Genomic DNA, 20,781 nt, shown 5'->3' with positions numbered 1-20,781 from the left:
GTGAGGCCTCTGGCCACCTCTTGTCGTCCCAAATTTGTCAAACGTCTAGATGGATCCTAATGCAAAAGATCTATCTATTCCCACCTAAATTTGAGCTCATGTTTGACCCGTTTGTACACGCCCGGATTTGTTTTTTTTCTTTTTCACCTAAATTTAACAAAATGTCTTTCCTTTTCATTTAAATAAATATAATTATAAGGAGTTTTATCTATCTATTATTAAAATGTTTTTTAAAATAAAAATAGCTAAATATAGATACTCTTCTTCCTATCTAAATTCAATTGCCAAAGTTAAATCTCTCTCTCTCTCTCTCTCTCTCTCTCTCTCTCAATTATATTTCTAAGTAATTTCCTTATATTTTGTATTTCTCTATGTCATTTCTTTATTTTCATTTGTGACCCTCTCTTCTACTATTTTATTGGGAGAAGTCAACATCCTCAATAAATAATACCTTCTGGCTTCATTGTGTGATTACTTGTCATTATCTTCAGGTCTCAATCATATTGTGGGGTACTTAGGTCTTTGATTAGAAAAATATTCTTCTATATATGAGTTATGATCAAACTAATTAAAGATGTCTTATCGGACTAGATTGTGACTGTACGGACGTTATTCCTACAATATTCAAATGTTTTATAGGATGTTTAAAGGCCATTACTTCAACTATTAATCATTGCTCGTAATTTCAACATTGAATTTGATACATCATCACTCGTAAAAGAGTATCATCACTATTTATGTTCATATATATCTTTTAAAATTATATAATTTTTAATCAAATTTAAAAAATCATAAGCTAAACAAGACAAGCCAATACAATCATCCCATTCTCAAAATCCACATTAAGGCATCTCCTCCTCGTATTAAAAAAAAATGATAAATCCCAGTCAATCTTATGGACTTAATCCCTGGGGTGATCGGTTCGGTCCCACGAAAGCTTTCCACCGACCACCAGGATAAATCGGGAAGCGCATACGACGGCCAATCCAGATGCCCAACATCTTTTGATTGCGTTCCCCATTTGGAAGAAAATTCCTACAAATACGCCGTAGCTGGAGATCGAATCATGGATCCTAGGTCACAACCCGAATGTTCTACCATTGCACCATTACCCCGGGGACTCCTCCTCGTATTATAAAATACTTCATCAAGTGTGTGAAATAATTTAATGGAGAAAAATAAGCCAAATTAAAGGCCTATTGTCACTATTCAATATAAATGATAAATTATTTTTAAATGATGAAAAATTTTTACATACTCCCAAATCTTTAGCATGTGAATACACATCATGCCGTAGTATTAATTCATATCGCATTGTTTTCCACAGTCAACATTCCTGAGCATTCCTTTAAATACTCTAGTTCCGTTTACTCGCGACAGACCCTGCTTCCAACTTGTGGGCCCGGATGAGGATGAGCTTTTATTCCAATCACAGAGTTGGTTTGACGATCTAAGCAAGTCTAAATGGAAAGCTTCGTGCACCACTTGGTGACTTCTACTCTCCTCTTTCTTGTCTCTTTCCTCTTAACATGGGTCCCCGCCTACACGTCATTCTCCACGTGAGAGAGAACGCCGCACAATGGACGATCAGATGGAGTCAAAATTTGCGGTTCTTGAGCATTACCCGTCGGATCCCCATCCGACGGCGATCAGCGGGTGTGCCAGCGCGGCGCATCAGGTCCGACTTGGCGACCCCGCGTATCCACGGGTGGGTCCCGCACGACGCCACGTCACGTGATCGTCACGTGACGAAGCGCGTACGGTGATTAATGGCCGCGTGATCTGTATCGGACGCGGTGGATTTCTGCCTTGAGGACGCGTATCGCGGCGCTAGGGCCGTCAAATGACTCACGAATCTGCCTGCCAGACGCCGTTAAATGGTACGGTCACCGCCTCTCTTTCTTCGCCGTATAAAGCAGCGATGCGAGGAAATAAATGATTCGATCCTTCGTCGGTAAACTTTGGGAGAAGAAGTGGAGAAAGCAGAGACGCAGGGCGAAGGGATTTTTGAAGCACGCTAGATCGCAGAAAAAAAAGGCAAGTATGACCATAATACTTAATTTAGTAACTTACTTAGGGCTTGTGTTTCGATTTCGTTCCCAAACGTTGATTCCGTTTGCCCTTCGTTCCTGTTCATACGGCTAGAGGTTTTGGCTGATTTGGGAGTGCTCTGTATGATGAAGACGAGTTACTTATCCGATGCTGAGATTGTCTAGGACTTCGGGCAATACGAAGGGCTTTGAATTGGAGCTGGTAGTAAGTAGATAGAGTTTTTGTAGGATGGATGGGAGAATGAACTATTTAGATTTTCAAAAAAAGATAATGATTTTTTATTGTACATTTTTATCCGCGTAATCTTATTCTTAGTTTTTGGTTTAGTATGTTTTTCCTGATTATTGAAGGTCCGATCCTTATTATTGCCATTAGATAGTTGAAAGAAAACTGTCAAAATGAAGAAAAGATGCATAATTTTGCACTAACCGCTGCCTGTTAAGCCAATGTTCTTGTTCCTTCAATGTAACATTTTGGGTTGCTTAATTATATAATAAACAATCAATGGAGCTTCCAAAGAATCTGTCATTCTTGAAGGTGTTACTTGCATTATCAGATGGGTCGTGAAAATCTTGAGCTTCACAATAGAAACATTCCAAAAGCTGGTAATGTCTGAAACCAAGACTTTCTACCTCAGACTTTTGGGAAAGCCATTTATTTTTATTCCAAAGGCTTTTTTCAATAGATAAAGATGTTCTTAACTTCTTATGGACTACTGTCTAGTTCTAAGAAGGATATTGCTTCTGACTTGATTCTAGACAACCTCTACGTAGGGTTGGACTTACATAGTTGAACATGCTTTAACTATTGTGAAAGCGGGATAGGGGAAATACATAGACAGAAGGTGAACAGTTGGATGATAGATGTGTTTTGACTTAGATGATGATGATAGTGGGAGTAAGGACAAATATGATTTTTTTTTAATCAAAGACTTTCCAGTCAGGAGCAAAACACCAGTTGGTTTTATAATATAGGTCGATATCTCTGTCTTTGAATTGTGCCTTCTTGTTGGTTAAATTGACATCTTTTTCTACTTGAGACCCTGAGAATATTTACTGACTTGACAAACTTAAACCAGAGGTCCATAATATTTAAGCACAGAACGGTGATAGTAGATTCATTGAAGCCTTATAAATAGGACTTGATCTGTGAAGTAAATATCATATATCAGTCTTCTCCATATAGGAGTTGATGTCCTACACTAGTCCTAATCGCTAAATCACGACCATAATGAACAGGAGAGGTGTGAAGTTTCAGTAATGGCATTATCATCATAGGTAACCCTTTCACCCTTCACCAAATAATGGGATTAACCTCAATCCTTCTCAATGCAAAAATTGACTCATTAATTTTACAGGGCAGAACTACAATGCGTTCATACCAGTGGTGATAGACTCATGACTCAATTAGGCCTTGCAATGCACTGCAATTAGCCTTGTCCTATGGATTAAACTTTGATATTGCAATATAAATCATCCCTTAGCCCTTTTTGTTGATTTGACAAAGTTGGTGCAGTCAATGGGAGATAATTTGTGTTGTAAGGGTTATGGTGGAAGCTGGATTGGCGATTGATATATGATTTGATTATAACAGTTTTCATTTCTAATTAACTTTTGGTGAAAATTGTCTTTACTAGTTGCCATGCAAAACTATATTTCTTTATGTTTCTGTTAGAATCATCAGGATTTCTTGGTTATGAGTATTCCAAGGGCATTATCTAGATATACTTTCTGTCTCTGTTTTCTCTCTGTGATTTCCTTGGTAACAAGTGAAAATTTTGGTCGGTTATTTGTTTGATATTTAATTAAACTTTCACTAATGAGACATTCTCCATCCATTCTTGTGCAATATGCCAAAAACATTCAGAAGCCTCCTGCATGCTCACTCACTACTCCCTTTTTGGCTTGGCCATGTGTAGAAAATAAGTTTGCAGATGCAATTGATGTGTCTGTTCTGGAATGTGCATCCATGAAATTCCTTTTTATACATATAACTATTCTATGTGCTGATACAATCTTTTAGGCTGACAGCATTGAAGCCCTCAAGTTCTACCGTAGCACAATTATAGTAGGGTTATTAGTAAAAGGATCCATCCTGTATATAATTCACAAGGGAAAAGCTCATTGCAATGTTTCACTATTTCAGTATGTTAGAATAGGAATAAATTACCTGTTCTCATATTTATCCAGTCTATTTTCTATTCTTATTTTTTAATAATAAAGAGATATCCAAGTTTTCACTCACTTTGATTTTTGCATAGCATCGTCTCTTTCAGGACAAAGGAACTAGGGGGCAAATTGTGATATAGCTAAATATTCTCAATTTGATCGATCAATTGATATAACTAACTGTGTTGATTTCTTTGTTGCAAACAGATAATCCTATTAATTTTCAATTGAAATCTCTCCATCCTTCAATAATAAATATATCTGAGCTTGTTTTCTATAGGTGAACAAGGTACAAAGTTATTCATAATTTGCAACTAAGTTCATTTCATTGATGTATTGTTGTTTTTACATATGCCTCCAAAATATCTCTATCATGTATGGTCCTTAGAGCGAGGGAGTACACCATGGGATACCCTTAATGCCTGTGACTTTGCCAGTAGCCTATAAAGACCTGGAGATATTCAATTATTCTTCTCCCTTCTTTTTAGGATTTGTAATAGAAAAACTTTAAGAAGTATAGCTGCACGGCAGAATTTGGTGTTTGGTTAAGATTTTTCTCTGGCAACCTAGGTGAGCTCGATGTGAATATTTCAATAGGAGCTTGTTCTTATTGCTCTCCTTATTAAGAGTTATCTACATTTTCCCATTTTTAGCTAGCTTACAAAGCAGATTTTTCCAAAAAGACAGTTTTGGCTTTCATTTAAATTGACACACGTGCATACTGGAGGATCTTTGCCTATATCTCCTGAACAATTGATCCTTTTATGATGAAAACTAACCTATTGTGTTGATGGACTATTGCAGACCTTGCCTCCATTCCAGAAGTCCTTCCTGAAAAATTTGCTCATACTGAAGAGACATTTGATTCGACCTAATTAGCTCTTGCAATTCATGTAACTTCCCTTCCCAACCGTTTGAGCGCAACAGCCTATCTCTGCCAAACAAATAATCAGGAGCAGTATAGTTCTATAGAGATCTTCACCACGGTTTAGCCAGTTGAGTCCTCTCAGCTTACCACTGATAAAGATATCAAGCAGTCTCAAGGTGGTCTTCCAGTCGGTATTCAGCTACAATTAAACTGCCTTCTTGCAGTTTCTAGTCAGAGCATGAGGAATGCACTACAAAAGATTGAGACTGCTTTGATGGAACATGATGCTGTTGAACCAACTACTAGCTCTAGTCATGAGTTGAATGAGAGAACACAGCCCTTGCTTGCAAAGCAGCGGTCGAGTACATGGAGCCATGAAACCCAACTGGAGTCTCCTGAAAGCAAACAGCCCTTGCTTGCAAAGCAGCGGTCAAGCACATGGAGCCGTGAAACCCAACTGGAGTCTCCTGAAAGCAAACAGCCCTTGCTTGCAAAACAGCGGTCGAGCACATGGAGCCATGAAACCCAACTGGACTCTCCTGAAAGCAAACAGCCCTTGCTTGCAAAGCAGCGATCGAGGACATGGAACCGTGAAACCAAACTGGAGTCTCCTGCTGTAGTCCGGTCTCTCTCTAGCAAACAGTTGGGTCTAAGCCATGAAGTCCGTCCGGAGAAAAAACTTAGAGAAATGAACCCTCTAGGTGGTAATGTGAAACAGCTTTTGCTTCAGTGTGCTGAAGCTTTATCAGAGAATAAATCAGAGGAATTCAAGTTATTGGCTGAACAAGCCCGCAATGTTGTTTCCATCACCGGAGAGCCTATTCAGCGTCTCGGTGCTTATATGCTAGAAGGCCTTGTGGCAAAACAGGAGTCTTCAGGTACCAACATCTACCGTGGTCGGTACCGCGAGCTTGACAGCGACAAGCTTCTTTCATACACACACATCTTGTACGATATCTGCCCTTACTTCAAGTTTGGATACATGGCAGCAAATGGTGCAATTGCTGAAGCTCTAAAGAATGAAGACATGATCCATATAATCGACTTTCAGATTGCTCAAGGAACCCAATGGGTTACACTAATACAGGCATTCGCAGCAAGACCTGGGGGGCCTCCACACTTGCGAATCACAGGGATCAATGATCCATCAGCAGACCATGCGCGAGGAGACAATCTGAATCTAGTTGGGAACTTGTTTTCTGACATGTCCAAGAAGTTCAACATTCCCCTGCAGTTCCGCAGCCTAACTGTGCACGGACCTGAGGTCCGAAGAGAAATGTTGGACATCAGAACCGGGGAAGCGCTTGCTGTGAACTTCACTCTTCAGCTACACCACACCCCCGATGAGAGTGTCGATGTGAACAACCCTCGTGATGGCCTGCTCAGGATGATAAAGGGATTGTCGCCCAAAGTTACGACTCTGGTGGAGCAGGAGTCAAACACCAACACAACGCCTTTCCTGACAAGATTCTCAGAGACATTGGACTATTACTCTGCGATGTTTGAATCGATTGACGCAACTTTAGCAAGGGATAGGAGGGAGCGGATAAACGTGGAACAGCACTGTCTGGCGAAGGACATAGTTAACATCATTGCCTGTGAAGGTAAGGAGAGGGTGGAGAGGCATGAGCTGCTGGGGAAGTGGAGATCCAGACTCACCATGGCAGGTTTCAAGCCCTATCCATTGAGCTCGTATGTGAACTCGGTGATAAAGACACTGTTGGGTTATTACTCTGATAAATATACAGTGTCGGAGAAGGATGGCGCATTGCTTCTCGGATGGAAGAACAGGAACCTGATCTCAGCGTCTGCATGGCACTGATCTATGGACCCTTTTGACACGGTTTAGATTAGTTTCTTGCATAAACAACGTCCATGTAACGGCATATGGAGATTGATAAGCGGCTTGTTTGATTTCTTCCGCTTTATTTACATTTTGCCAATGCTGCAACTGTCCTAGTACACTTGTAATCTTATCTTGTAAGAAAAAACTACTTGAGAGCTTTGATGTGTGAGTCAAACGTTCTTGATCCGTTTGACTTTTCAATCCTTTTCGATCCTCTCGCTTAGGTAATCAAACAACTTAACTCCTATGCCTTTTTGACGAAGCTATAGAAGTTTTCCAAGCTGAAAATTGCTCTTCATAAGAGCTTTCAATCCTTTCCTCCCATACTTTTACTTAACAAAACAAGAAGTCTAATCTACTTTTAATTCTTGTGCCCTTTCCTGCAAATAATTTTATCCTCTGAGAGTAAATAGGAGTGTAAATGTATTAACAAACTTAAAATTCAGGAAGATAAAAACTCATTTGTTCATTTAATAGTATAAAAGTATATGAAATTGGATGAAGTTAAAATATTAATAAACTCTGTTACTTGAAAATTTTATTTTATTAGAAAATATACACAAATTTATAATTTTAAGTAATTTATAATAAATTTAAAAAATTGATATGCATCGATCCGTTGGGCAGAATATAACGAACAGCCCAGAGTTAGTTAAACTAGTCACGCATCCAACAAATTAAATATGCACAAGAAAGAGAGCGCAGAGACGCCGGCGAAAACAGGCAACAAGACGGGCGAACTCTTGCGGAAGGAAATACCCGTGCACGAAATGCTCAGTGCCAACGAACGGCTGCAGAAAGGCTACAGCTTCCACTCACCTAGGGTTTATACGAACGACCGATTCTTACGGATCGACAGAGAGGATCGATCTGAAATTAGCGAACCAGATAGATATATGATGATCCAGAAGGCGTAGCAGACGAAAGATGGAGAGGCTGATCACCGCCAACTCCATCGCTGCTCCAGTGCCGTAACAAATTTAACAGTAGTTTGAGAAAATTATCATTATAAATGGCAACAGTATCATCACATAGTTAAAAATCTTCTTGCACTTTGTCGATCTCAGTTCAGAATAAGAAGGCTGTTGGTGCAAATGCTGGCACAGCTTCACGGAGCCTGAAGGAAAGAAAAGAGCAGAATTAGTCAAATTAATACGCAAGGCTTAAGTTTAACTCTGGCATATTTAATTACCATAAATTCCGGAGGGAGAAAAACAAACTCACCGGTAATCTTCGCAATCGGCGGTGCGAAACGCCACTGCGTCGGTGGCGGCCAGTTTCGCCTTCGTCTTCGCCTTCCCCTTCCATCCTCCGGCGCCTTTGGCCTCCGCTGCCGTCGCCGCCGAGGTCACGTTCTCCGATATCGCCATCAGCGACGGTCGCCAAAGCGATGCTGATCTTCCGCGACGCTCCCTCCGACGTCTCTTGTCGGGCGAGGCCCTCTTCGCTGCCGGCGTTAGCTTCTCCTCCTCCTCCAGAGGGCAAGTACGATGGCAGCAAGGAAATTCTAGTAACTTCATCTTTCTCTTTCTCTCGATCACAAGCCTCGAGTCACCAGATTAATAACTTCCCAGTGGATCCATTGGCATCGACAGATAGATTTATAGAAGTGTACCTTACCCTTATTTGACCATAATGCCCTTTTAAAGCAGGTTTGATACTAGAAAAAGAGGAGTATTTTCGGATAGTAATCAAGTCAACTTGCGTAGATAAAGAGAGGGCAACCGTGAGACATCTGAAGTCCATTAGATTATCTTTTCCTTATTAAATGTTTTTCAAGTTATCAGCAGGTGAAGGATAAGATAAGCCTCCATTAAAGTGTAAAAGAAAAGGTGGTTTATTTCCGAAATGATCTTATAAATATCCCACGTAGATTTGAACCATAAGTAAAAAATTTTATCCCCTGTTTGAAAGCTTATACCGCCGCCATTTCATTCATCGCATCTACCCATTACCTAGACCTTTCTTCTAAATGCTCTGAATCTAAAGGCAGGTTGTTTCATTGTATCAGGAGTCAAAATTATTAGAGCAGTTAAATGGTTTCATAAATCCTTATCAACATCTAATATCTACCCAGTGGCAGGACACCTGTACAATTTCAGATGAATTTCTCTCAATTGATGTAAGAACGTTAGATTGTTAAATTGTTGGGTCATCCATTTTGATGGTTGATGAAAAATTTAATAAGATCGAGTCAGTCACTCGCCGTTGAATATACGATGTCAATTAAAAAAATAATATAATAATAAATAAAAGATATCTACCCTGACAATTATTTTTCAGCATCCAATTATCCAAATCATCAGTCTTTTCTTCCCTTGTTCAGTTTCAATCCCCAGAAAAAGGGGTTCTCTTTTATCTTGTGAAAACTTTTGATCCGACGCAATTAGTTAAAATGCCAGAGAAACTGATAAAGGATTTATTTTCAGCAAAAAAAAAATCGAAAAAGCGAAAGTAATCAACGTGCAATTTGGAGATGAAGCGAGAGGCAGCAAGTGGGAAGAAGAACAGCACGAGGCATTCCTGCAATTGCCTGTTTTTCTTCGCTTATCTGAAGGTTTCTGAAATGGATTGACACAGACACATTGCCCACTAGTTTATCACTTTTGGTGGAACTCTGTTATGAGCATTAAATGAAAAATTGACCTGATCATCCACCTTGGTTGATAAATAAGCAAAGTAAGGTGCTTTTTCTGTGAGCTTTAATGCCCTCTTCATTTTCAGTACCATCTTAGACTTCTTTTCCAGCAAGATGATTAATTATCTTTTCTTGAAAGATTAGATCAGGATTATGCTCTGTGCAAGTTAATCTAACAAAACGCACCAGAAATATGCAAGTCAAATCTACCATCAAAATCTTGCTCAGAAATTTGAAATGCCAAGCTTCATCAGATCCAAGAAAAGTCAGATGAAAACGTGAAGATTCCAGAGGAAATACAAAATAAACCAAGTAGACATTGCCCCCCAAATGGCAGTCATTAGCTAAATATTTCAGTCCCTAATCCAACTAGAATAGCTAAACCCACAGCTAAAATTACTTAAACAGAGGCATTAGCAGAAGCAGATCTATGGATTAACCAGTCAACCACAAGCATCGGAGTTGGTAAATAATAATGAAGATTCCTTTGTCATGCACTGGAAACAGATGCAGTTCGCTCGCACGAGGAGCTCTACTGTCAAGCTGACAAGAAACATGAAGCCATGAACGTACACAGAAGTTTCTGCTAAATTAACACAGACGACAGCTTGTTTCTGTCCAATGGACAATGGACAAAAAAGATGTTCAGGGATCGTCATGTCTCAGAGATTCCTCAATATCGTTAATTTCTGATGCAACTTCAAGTGTTCCCTTGTCTTCGCCACTCACACACACAAGACTTTAACAACTAACACGCATCTCATTGGCGCCACATTATAAAAGGCCACAAGCTTCCACCATGCTTTTCGCACTGATACTCCAAATTAAACACAGACTGATCCTTCGAGCTCCAGGCCTCATGGTGCAATTGCTCATCTCGGCGTTGATCGTTGCCGATCTTCTTTCGACGGTGACCATGGGAAGGCCTTTCCCGGAGGCGGTGGTCGGAGCAAAGAAGGCCGTGGGGGTGCAGGAGAAGCTGGCATTAGTAGCTGCAGACTCGCCCATCTCGAGTTTCTCTGCGATGGAAGGCAAGATAGATCGAGCGAGTGCCCCAGGCAATTTGAGGCATCATGACCACCACCGCCGGTTGGATAAATCGATCGCCGGAGCAGAGGTGATACTGGGGGCGCTGGCTGCCACACTGATCATCTCCGTGATCTGCTACATTCGGGTCACAAGGAAAAGAATTGAAGATGAGAAAGTTTGATTCCCCCTCCTTTTGTTAATTTTTTTTCACCTCCTATTTGCTTTCTTTAATTGCTCTCCTACAAATTCTACTGTTTGACAGAAAATGTGGCATATAATATAATAATTTCTTAGTGGAAGATCGCTATTTCTGATTCATGTACCAACAATAGATTTAAATGACTATGTTCTTCTTTAAAAAAAAAAAAACAAATTACTGAGTTAGCTAAAAAATCAACTTTAGCAAATATTTTGAGTAGCAAAAAATCAAAACGAGATGGAAATAGAGAGATTTTATTGTTTCGTTTGGCTGGTTTTTAGGGAAAAAGGAGGCTCTGACAACGATCAATCAACACAAACTTCTAAACAAAAGGTAATTAAAATTGACAAAAAAAAAACATTCTAGCTTTTGTTCCAAAGAAGATAAAATTTTAATTTACTCTCCGTAGAAATAGAAGTTACGTGACCAGACTGCTCTTATAGGAGGAAGACTGATTTGAGGGTGTCATTTTGCTTGTGATAGCAATTTCGTCATTGACATATGAACCTTCTGTATGTGGGCTCATTACAAATTAAATTAATTAGTATATTTTGCCCTTATTAATTTTACAAGTAATTAATTTTAGCCAGCAAATTAAAAAGCTATGGCTCTTTGGAAAAGTGTAATCAATGAATGTTTTTAGCTACGAGAATTATTTGAAGAAACCTTACAAATTTATATAAGAGAGGAATGAAGTTTTTGTGGCTTCCTTGAGAGAGTTTATAAGAGCATTAGATGCTTAAGAGAGAGAGAGAAAAAAAAGCAAAATATGAATAAAGGGTGTATATATTCCCCCACGCCAAGTTGCATTTCAACTTAATGATTAAGGAATTTGGTATCACACTATTGACAAGGTTAGTACAGTACTAGCAATAGTTAAAGCTGCTTTTAGATGTATACAAAAGGGAATAATGTTTCAACTTTGAGGATGCTTCGAAAGCAAATGGAACAAAGCTTCATTTAAATACACTGATTGAGTAAGATAACTAGTGTGTTAGAACTCTATAACTATTTTGGAATTTCAATCCAATCATATTGTCGAGATATCCTTTAAAAAAATAATATCAGTAATACATTACCTTGAACTTGCATGTTCACTCGAGTGAGTGGAGGAAGAGAGCTCCATAAAAACAACAAAAAAAAATCCAGAGATTATTAATTAAGATGCCACAGAATTTAAGTGGTTGGTGACTAGATTTTAACTGAAGAGTAGTTGTTGATCACGCATCTGACGTCCAACGCATGGGGACATATGTACCGCAATATACTGGAGAATTTGAAGAGGTGGAAGGGACAAGATCAGGCAAGATTCAGTGCACCGATAAGACCGCGAATGATCGGCCGCAATGTTCCAAGAAAGTCAACTCATTGTTCGTTGACTCATCCGTCTTCATCAGGTACGTGTAGTCAACCATCTATTTGTCTGTTTTTAGATAATTCTCCGTTCTACAGTTGAAGTGATTCACAGAACATGAAACCCATGAAAGAGTTAAGCAAGTGAGTTAAGCAAGTGACAATAGATGAAATACAAAGACAAATGGAATTGTTCCTTTGCTCGTTCATTTCTGTAGGTGAAATTTTACAACGATAAAAGAAAATGATGAATGTTCTTGAAGTAAATAATAATAAGTTGAGGATGAACACACTGCCTCGTGTGGTTCATCCTTGCACTTGGCTCGTCTGTTTCTTTTTCCTCCTCTTTTCTTTCTTTTTGTTGCTTTCTTCCTTCTTTTAATTTAGTAAAGGAAGAGAGACTAGCGTGAGACTGTACTGTGGTCTACTTCGAATTGATTAAAGTAAAAGAAACTGCATCATATTCCTTTGCACCCAAGTAAAATATAAATACGCCATAATTTATATGATTTTAAATATGTAAAATGGCATTTCAAGTTCCAAAAAGACTTGAGATTATCCATGAGAAGAACTTTATCTATTGCTATATATCACTTCATCACCTTCCGCTGATATATCCACTATATAGGCAACTCAATCCATCCTTTCCATCATCGTGATCTTCGCCCCTACGGCGGCGAGATAGAGAGATGGCAGAAGACTTTATAAGCGTTCAAGGAGGAAGCTGGTGGAGCACTGCAACCGATTTGGGTGAAGCTAAACCTTATCATGATCAGCCCTTTGATCATGAGTCCACAGGGTCGGCTTGTGGCAGCTCAATCACTTTTCAAGAATTCGCTCCTAATTCTTTCATCGATTCCACCGTGACGACTAGATTCATCAGCCAGCTTCCTTCTTCCTCCATCTCTTGGACTCCAGCTTTACTGTGTGTGATCTTCATCTTTGCTAATAGTTTTTGATTGATTATACGTTTCATGAGTGCATCATGTAAATTCATCTATGAAATATGCAGGACTAGTTCTGAAAAACCTGTGAATTTCATGACCATGCTGCAAGATCAAGATCCTGCCATGGTTGGTGCCATGAACTGTAATCTTTTACTCGAGCAATATAACTTTGGCCACGGTGATGAAACCTGCTCGAGCTCACTAGCCATGATGCAAAGTCTACTGAGGAATGAGCAGCAGCAGGATCCTTCACCTGCACTGGTAAACCAAGAGCCCATCAATGACCAGTTGAATCTCACCTACAACACCACTCCGACTGCACTGTGGAATCTTAATGCAAGTATCGAAGTCAAAACAGTTGCTAAGGTAAACATTTAATTTAATTAGTTGTGATATATATTGTTAGGCTTTTGTTACATAATGCTGTTAGCGACATGTGTAACGCAGAAGAGTTCAGGAGCTCATAACGCTCCTCGCTCTTCATCATCGACCAACAAAACTGGAGGCGAGAAAAGGCAAAGATTAATGGAAAGAGCTTCTCCATTGCCGACCTTTAAGGTACGGCGATGAATAATGATCATAAGATTTGTTTAGACTATGAACCATCATGCGTGTTTAAGATCTTTTGCCTTTGTACTAGCTTTCCCTTTTACTTGGTTTGCAGGTGAGGAAGGAGAAATTAGGGGACAGAATCACTGCTCTGCAGCAGCTAGTTTCGCCTTTTGGAAAGGTCATAATTAAGCTCTTTAATAAATGAATTTCTTTAGGCTTCTCTATGTGTAGTTAATGGAACCATTGATTACATTAATGGCAGACCGATACTGCATCAGTTCTCCAAGAAGCCATTGACTACATTAAGTGCCTTCATGACCAAGTTGGTGTAAGTGCAAATTAAACAAAAACACACTGAAGTGATCATCTTTAAGGCATTAACTTTGTATTAACTGCGTGAACTGTATGGTTGAACTTTAGGCTCTCAGCAGTCCCTACTTGAAAGATGGGTTTCCCATCAAACAAAAACAGGTTTGTCTTTGTTTGAATTTATTGCTAATCATATATATTAATTATAAATATGCAGTGTATATTTAGTGATTCCTATTACAATGCAGAGGATGTATGAGCAGCTGAAGAAGAATACTGATGAAGAGAAGCGATTGGACCTGGGAGGCAGAGGGCTATGCCTGGTTCCGATCACCGGCACCTATCCGGCGACTGCAAGTGAGACATCCGTTGACTTCTGGCATCCTGGTTCTGTTCTATTTGGAGGAAGCTTCAGATGTAGCAAGAACAAGCTGGCTGAAGAGTAGACGAAACTGATAAAGATCTAATTAAGCATGCTAAAGTTGAATTGATATGAAGATATACAACTAAAGCTGAACCAATTAATTGTAGTGGCAGCTGAATGAGAACAAGTGCTAAATTTAGCAGGAGGATTTGGACATTTAATTGAGTACTTGAGATAAATGGAAGAAGATTTTGATTTATTTATAAGGTTTAATGGACCTTGGTAATTGGCATACTTGTCTTCTCGTATATTGCTAACAATCATAAATCAGCAAACTGAAAAGGAAACAAGAAAAAAGTGAACTAAGAGATTATCATTCTCAGCATTGAGCAATGAGAAAAACGCGGCTCTGATGCATCTAAAGTCATTCTCAAGAGCTATGAAAGTCACCTGCAAGAAGAACACCGTAATGTCAATTTTCTGTTGAAAAAAAAAATTGTTCCGACCATTGTGCCGAAGTCATTATCTTTGTCCTTCTTTGACAAGAACATCAGCAAGCTGGCATCATCCTTGACCGAGGACGACTCTGTACCTTGCTTTTAGTTGAATGTTCTGAAGAGGATAAATAGTTTTGGCTCGAAATAATTCGATGAGCATTCACTTGTAAAATTTTGCACCCAAGGCATGGATTTACGGAAGTTCTAAGAGTGCTTTTTGGATAATAAAAAAAAATCATCTAATAGTCATAGCGCAAATATATACATTTCTCTGATTTCAGATTAGTATTTTGAACTGTACAAATTAAAACTAATGATGACCTTATGTTGCTCAAAATAGTTGTAAAAACATGTTATAAGAGACGAGTTCATTCAGGAATTCCATGTGAAGATATCAAGTTTTGAGTCTTGAGAAAGTGTAGTACCAGCTTTCCAAATCTTGCAAGTGATAAGCTAAGCAATTAAACAAGGGTTTAGAAAATCCATTAAAGCCAACTTAACATAACACCAAAGTCTTAAAGACAGTTTGACAGTGCAGAAGAGAAGCAAACTCAGTCATAGAATGCAAACATCAAAACACACTCTTAATCTATAATTGGCTGTTTGTGTTTTAAGTACACATATCCTGATGATAATAAAATGTGTCAACAGCATGGTTTTTTCCTTTCTCACATTGTGACCTGATCATGAGCATTCAACATCAATTGAACGACACAAGGATACTTAAGTTACAATTAAGTAGGCAGTGAAAAGTAAATTACACCACGGTAGCACAATCAAAGGCTCCCATCATCAGTTCCAAACCTCAATCCAAAAGATGGCTTCTGTGCCTATCAAATAGGATATATGAAATGAGGTAGACAAGGAAACAAATGTTTGCATAACAAGCTCATTGTGACAGAAACTGCATATCATTAACCCTGATACAGGATTGTGACAACGATCAAATACGTCACAAGAGTACCATTTCAGTGTTAAGAGGAAATCATTAAAAAAAATGATGATCATTTTTTTGAGAAGTATGCTTGTAAAACAGATAGTTGCTAGGGAAAGAAATATGGACAGCAAATGCCACAGATATACAGATCCGTGTAAAACTTACATAACTCCAGAAATATTTTGGTAAATTGTAAACCAGGATTAAAGAGCACCAAAGCATAAAAATACTTGTCAGTTGTTATGTATCTGCAAGTTGAACTTGAATTAATTCTTTGACTTAGTTATGATAGTTGATGAGATAAGATGAGTAGAAGAGGAAGCAAGCTGTCAAGATTTTTAATTGCTGAGTGTGCATAGGCTCTAACTCTATTGATGACAAATTGTTAAAATAATTAAGAAGAATATAAAATAGACTATTGCAAAGAAAAAAAAAACATAGTCGTGTAACATGTTTGGAGTAGCAATAACATGTATCCAAATACTCGAAAGTAAAACTAACTATAAAAGTCCACCAAATATTGAGCTAACAGATACAAATTTGTGGACCTTACATGATTAGCTATCTGTTATCAATTAGCTAAGGAATCAGTTCTGCTCCCAACCATTATTGTCATAAGAATCAATCATAGGAAAATAAAATTTCTTATTTTCTAAGGATGTGAAATATATTGATATATCAGATAATCAAATTGCGTTAATATATTTGTTATAACATAGTCCAACTATTTTGATAATATCAGATATTTGTTTGAGTTAATATACTAATTGTGCTCAATTACTACAACAACAATTTTGATTTTGAAGTCCATTTAAGCGCTAAAGAAGCAAACACACAATGAGAAAAGGGTGCCCCTTCAGTAAACCTGAATAATTGGATTTGAGCTTTGGAAAACCACAAAAGAAATTCTTCCTTCAAATGAATTTCACAATCTAACTAGTTTCAAGTAATTCAAGGCATTCAGGTTATTCAAGTTAACCTAAACCTCTTACTAAGATCATAAAACGTAGTTAGGTGGCAATTCAGCACAGCATTTGATAAGAAAAGCAGATCGTTCCCTGTATTTGTAGTTCATTTTCCAGCATTGAGTAGAAAAATATGAATGCCACTCAGCTGACACAGTAATGTAAAAGATACACTCTTTCACTTGAAAGCACTGTCATAGTTATGCAACTGTGATATGTTGCTTATATATCAGTAAATAAGCAAATGGAACAACTCCCAAGCACCACACATTAAAAAATAGAAAGTTCACGATGTTTTCCTTGCGTCTAGTTGTCTCGCATGCATCGGATTCATATAAGCAAACACCATGCATATTTTTGTCTAATTTTCAGATCTTAACATCAAAATCGTGTTCATCTAAATCATCAAATTTCATCATCATTTCTTCTAGTAACAAACAATGTTGGTCATATTGATAGGAAAGTAAAAAGTAAGTTGTAGTTTCAAGGGCAAGACATTGACCTTTTGAGTTAAACGTGTGGCATCATGGTATTCATCTTCTTCTGGGACAGGATGCAGCTCAGCGTCCTTCTCCGTCGACTCCCCTGGAGCTATCGGACTGCCACCGTCGGTTGCGCCCCCCTCATCAGGATAGCGCACCACCACGACGGGGCAAACGCAGTGGTGGACGCAGTAGTCGCTGACGCTACCGAGCCTCCCCTTGCTCGTCTTCCTTGAGGCCCCGAAGCCTCTGCTGCCCATGATCACGGCGCTGACGTTGAGGCGCTCCACCTCGAGGCAAAGACGCTCCTTCATGTCGTGGTCCTTCACGATGTGGATCTTGAACGGAATCTGAGCCTCCACGAGCGGCAGCGCGAGGTCCTGCGCCTTGGTGGTGGTGAAGGCGTCGAAGTCGTCCTCCAACTTCCGCTGCGATTCCTCAGAGCCGGTCTCCTCCGGGACAGAGAGGTCGACGGCGCCCCAGTCGGCACCGTAAAGGACAGAAGTAGACCGTACGTGGAGGAGGATGACGACGTCGCCGGGACGGAGGTAGTTCTGGACGGCCCACTTGACGGCATAGGCGCTCTCGTCGCTGAGGTCGACAGCGATTGCGATCCGGCGGTGGGAGCCAGCGGAGGGATTCGATGAGGCATCGGAAGAGAGGAAGAATCTGGGAGAGGATGGGTGGGTCGCCTCCTGCGCGGGCGCAGCCGCCGCTGCCGGCGGATCGTAGTGGGGCGGAGTCTGCTGGGGGTTCATTCCGGCGGAAACTGGGGTTTTGTGGGGATGTCGGCTTCTTTGTCGTTGCAAGAAGGTTAGAGATTTGGGGAGAGAGATCTGGAATAAAAGGCGATGGGATCGATTCGGTTCCGGTGGCTTTTGGGGAAGGAGAGAAGACTACGACTACACGTAAGACTCCAAGTATTTGCCGGCGTGAAGCAGAAGAAATACAAAAAGTAAAATAAAACAGTTTGCAAAAATTCCCTTTACAATTATATTATTATCAAAATACTTTTGATTTAAAAAATAGTTCAATATCTTTCCCATCACTCACCTTGTTTTTTAAAAAATATTATGACATTAAAAATAATAAAACATTTGAAATTAAATGGATTTTAACATTTTGAAGAGTAAAATGATAGTCTTTGAAGGACAAAAGATAATTTTGTAAAAAATGTATAACACACTTAAATAATGAATCTCAATATATTTCCTTTTTTAGTCAAAATTAATCTATTATACTTAAATAGAAATACTATGATTTTTTAAAAAAATTCTCTTTCATTCTCAAATTTACTAAAACATTTATCTAGACGAGACTCATTTTTTTCAAAAATAAAAAATTTAGATAAAAAAGCAAGGCAGCAATGATATCTAACTTAGATAGACAACTCTCGAACACTCTTCAATCACCATTGGCCAGCATTAATTGTTGAGTAAAGAGTGCGGACCGACTAAAAATTGCTTCAACGAAAAGCTATACATTATTCACTATCTATTACAAAAAGCTTAAGCCATTAAATAAATAATGAACTGATTAATCAAAGGAACCAAATTTGGCTTACGTACCAACACATACAATTTGCAAAGGATAGTAGGAGAGGAGATATAAAGAGGGAAAATAAAGACTTGAGAGAAAAAAAAGCAAGTCACTTCTCAGTCACTAGAGAAATGAAGAAAGTTCGAATGGTTGACTTCATGTATATTTCTTGATTTTTTTTTTTTTGGTTTAATGTTTGGGGTTATGTTTGAAAAAAAACATTAAAATTGTTTCTCATAAAAATAAATGACATATGTTGCACTTAAAGATTAATTAAAATTTGTAAACATAAACATCAATGGTTTAAGAAGCATGCATTGAATGCTTATCCAGTTCCAACTACCAAATACGTTACTAAAATGCACCAATGGAAGGATGGGGACTAAATGGTAAGCTCTGCGCAACTTCTTTCCCTTTTATGAGCTCCAGGCGCCGAAACCAAGACAATAAACTCCCAATTCTTTACCAAACAAGAACAACTCAAAATCAATCTTCTTTGATTCTGAAGCAACAAGATCAGACTAAATAATTTTTTCAGAGTTTAATAGTACTGTAGGGTATTTGTCCAATTCCTAATCATTATTGCAAATTGAGCAAACAACTGGTCGAAATTAAAGTTCGAGATAGAAGATTGAGCTCATAAAGAAGTAGATAGAGATACGCAATTAAAACACAGCTCGCCGATCAACATACTAGTAATGGAGGGGATAATTAATTACAATGATAGCTTAAGCGAGAGATCGAGGGGGGTAGCAGTCGAGAAGAAAAGAGAAGAGGAAGCATCACCAGGCGCCGTTCGATCAGCAAACATAGATGAAGCACCATCGATGGATGCGCTCAGGCTGCTCGACGAAGGGAAGAAATCGAACTCCTTGATTGCCTCCCTCTCGTTCTTCTCTGATGATTTCAGCTCTGTCTGGTGGCAGCCATTCTCCTACATGCAGGCCAAGGAGAAGACATTAAATGAACGATATAGCAGGAGAAGGAACTGAAAATGAATAGATTAAAACAACGCTAAGAGGGACTGCTGATTACCAGATTGACAGCCATTGCAGCAGCGAGGTTCATCTCGAAGTAATCGGCGCCTCCGTTGGACAGATTGGGAGATTGGTTTTTGCCGAAGAGACGTTTCTTCTGAAGCAAGTTTAATCAGAAAGAAGCGTGCGAGGGAGGAGAAATGTATTTGGAGGGAGAGAGAGAAAGATGGAGTTAGGTAACTCACTCTGGCGCAGAACTCGCACTGATCGGAGAGGCATTGGGTAATTTGGCTTGAAGGGGGCTCTGGGAATGGACCTCCGACACGGAATCTTTCGTCCGCAGTCCTCCGGTGGCCATCCAGCGCGAACGGATCCGCGAGCACATGTCTGGCGGCGGAGCCAGCAGAAGCCCCACCGAAGGCCGTCACCGACATCGGGCGGAGTCGATGGAGGTACCCGTGCATTGGATGGCCTACGGTGTATGAGACGGGTGCACCATAGATGGCCGAAGGGCCGGCAGCGACGGGGCTGAGCTGTGGGAAACTGAAAGGCTGAAGGTCGCGGGGGGAAGTGCGGAGTTCCTGGAGACGGATCTGCTCGAGCTGCGCGACACCAAGTCCTCGCTGCGGCGGGCGCTTTGGCCCGGCCGCCTTAGCCCCTCCCCCTCCTTTCCGAATCTTTGCCTTCGCCACCGTAGCTCCAGCAGGGTAACCGCTGGCTGCGCCGCCTCCGCCGGCCTCTTCCGGCTTGTTCTGTGAAGAGGGCCAGAGGAAGAAGGACGTCGCCATGGTCGAAACTAAGCGGTGCGACTGAAGGAGGAGCTAGCGAGTCGGTCGGGTATATATTGTGGGACGAAGGCAGGCCAACACATCGATCAAACTACGCGTACCGGCGGTGCAAAATGGTAACGGAACGGGAAGCCGGGGGCCTGTGGTCCCATCCTCGCAGCCAACGAACGGACACGTGTCTTAATCCCTGTGGCGAATAAGAGTCTGGTCTGGACGTGCTACAGTGCTGCTGCGGGTCCCGTACTCTTAATTTGCACTTCTTTTCTTGTCT

At 39.9% G+C, this 20,781-nt stretch overlaps 6 protein-coding genes across 7 annotated transcripts; 3 read left to right on the top strand and 3 right to left on the bottom strand.

Annotated features, from left to right (window-relative positions):
* The first annotated feature begins 1,932 nt into the window (after positions 1–1,932).
* LOC141828308 (chitin-inducible gibberellin-responsive protein 1-like) lies at positions 1,933–7,135 on the top strand. The gene is made up of 2 exons (XM_074715714.1): positions 1,933–2,037; positions 5,025–7,135. Exon 2 carries the CDS (start codon positions 5,327–5,329, stop codon positions 6,908–6,910), a length of 1,584 nt encoding a protein of 527 aa, XP_074571815.1. The 5' UTR covers positions 1,933–2,037; positions 5,025–5,326; the 3' UTR covers positions 6,911–7,135.
* A 789-nt stretch (positions 7,136–7,924) lies between these two features.
* LOC141847620 (uncharacterized) lies at positions 7,925–8,493 on the bottom strand. The gene is made up of 2 exons (XM_074735674.1): positions 8,159–8,493; positions 7,925–8,051 (listed from the first exon to the last, which is right to left on the bottom strand). Exons 1-2 carry the CDS (start codon positions 8,452–8,454, stop codon positions 8,003–8,005), a joined length of 345 nt encoding a protein of 114 aa, XP_074591775.1. The 5' UTR covers positions 8,455–8,493; the 3' UTR covers positions 7,925–8,002.
* Positions 8,494–10,200: 1,707 nt separating this feature from the next.
* Positions 10,201–10,782, top strand: LOC141821276 (uncharacterized). Its single transcript, XM_074708687.1, is given in 1 exon segment — positions 10,201–10,782. A coding segment is annotated over 1 exon segment (582 nt).
* Positions 10,783–12,718: 1,936 nt separating this feature from the next.
* On the top strand, positions 12,719–14,546 carry LOC141846176 (uncharacterized). Its single transcript, XM_074734177.1, has 7 exons — positions 12,719–13,078; positions 13,166–13,466; positions 13,548–13,658; positions 13,765–13,830; positions 13,915–13,980; positions 14,073–14,123; positions 14,210–14,546. The coding sequence occupies exons 1-7, from the start codon at positions 12,843–12,845 to the stop codon at positions 14,405–14,407; spliced, it is 1,029 nt and encodes a 342-aa protein (XP_074590278.1). The 5' UTR covers positions 12,719–12,842; the 3' UTR covers positions 14,408–14,546.
* Positions 14,547–15,380: 834 nt separating this feature from the next.
* Positions 15,381–18,126, bottom strand: LOC141847607 (universal stress protein PHOS32-like). Of its 2 annotated transcripts, none has more exons than XM_074735663.1 (2): positions 17,227–18,126; positions 15,381–15,652 (listed from the first exon to the last, which is right to left on the bottom strand). In XM_074735663.1, exons 1-2 carry the CDS (start codon positions 17,962–17,964, stop codon positions 15,599–15,601), a joined length of 792 nt encoding a protein of 263 aa, XP_074591764.1. In that variant the 5' UTR covers positions 17,965–18,126; the 3' UTR covers positions 15,381–15,598. The 2 variants fall into 2 exon arrangements, with proteins under 2 accessions (XP_074591764.1, XP_074591769.1); XM_074735668.1 differs by having other exon boundaries at positions 15,381–15,646.
* Positions 18,127–19,460: 1,334 nt separating this feature from the next.
* On the bottom strand, positions 19,461–20,510 carry LOC141840459 (uncharacterized). Its single transcript, XM_074728486.1, has 3 exons — positions 19,968–20,510; positions 19,781–19,879; positions 19,461–19,679 (listed from the first exon to the last, which is right to left on the bottom strand). The coding sequence occupies exons 1-3, from the start codon at positions 20,508–20,510 to the stop codon at positions 19,461–19,463; spliced, it is 861 nt and encodes a 286-aa protein (XP_074584587.1).
* Between the last annotated feature and the right edge of the window lie 271 nt (positions 20,511–20,781).

Source organism: Curcuma longa, chromosome 1, assembly GCF_044706935.1.
Source record: "Curcuma longa cultivar G26 ecotype Majalengka, Jawa Barat chromosome 1, ITB_CL_G26_1.1, whole genome shotgun sequence".
Classification (NCBI taxonomy): domain Eukaryota; kingdom Viridiplantae; phylum Streptophyta; class Magnoliopsida; order Zingiberales; family Zingiberaceae; genus Curcuma; species Curcuma longa.
The sequence above is the reverse complement of the archived record's forward strand: the minus strand, read 5'-3'. Positions and strand labels throughout refer to the sequence as shown.

Bases quoted from the DNA above. Each gene is read 5' to 3' on its own strand.
- LOC141828308 (XM_074715714.1), top strand. From the start codon at position 5,327: ATGAGGAATGCACTACAAAAGATTGAGACTGCTTTGATGGAACATGAT.
- LOC141847620 (XM_074735674.1), bottom strand. From the start codon at position 8,454: ATGAAGTTACTAGAATTTCCTTGCTGCCATCGTACTTGCCCTCTGGAG. The intron at 8,052-8,158 runs GTGAGTTTGTTT...TCTTTCCTTCAG, and splicing joins GCCGATTGCGAAGATTACCG to GCTCCGTGAAGCTGTGCCAG.
- LOC141846176 (XM_074734177.1), top strand. From the start codon at position 12,843: ATGGCAGAAGACTTTATAAGCGTTCAAGGAGGAAGCTGGTGGAGCACT. The intron at 13,079-13,165 runs GTGTGTGATCTT...TGAAATATGCAG, and splicing joins TCTTGGACTCCAGCTTTACT to GACTAGTTCTGAAAAACCTG. The intron at 13,831-13,914 runs GTCATAATTAAG...CATTAATGGCAG, and splicing joins TAGTTTCGCCTTTTGGAAAG to ACCGATACTGCATCAGTTCT.
- LOC141847607 (XM_074735663.1), bottom strand. From the start codon at position 17,964: ATGAACCCCCAGCAGACTCCGCCCCACTACGATCCGCCGGCAGCGGCG. The intron at 15,653-17,226 runs GTCAATGTCTTG...CCTATTTGATAG, and splicing joins CCACACGTTTAACTCAAAAG to GCACAGAAGCCATCTTTTGG.
- LOC141840459 (XM_074728486.1), bottom strand. From the start codon at position 20,510: ATGGCGACGTCCTTCTTCCTCTGGCCCTCTTCACAGAACAAGCCGGAA. The intron at 19,880-19,967 runs GTGAGTTACCTA...AACTTGCTTCAG, and splicing joins AGTGCGAGTTCTGCGCCAGA to AAGAAACGTCTCTTCGGCAA. The intron at 19,680-19,780 runs GTAATCAGCAGT...GCCTGCATGTAG, and splicing joins CTGCAATGGCTGTCAATCTG to GAGAATGGCTGCCACCAGAC.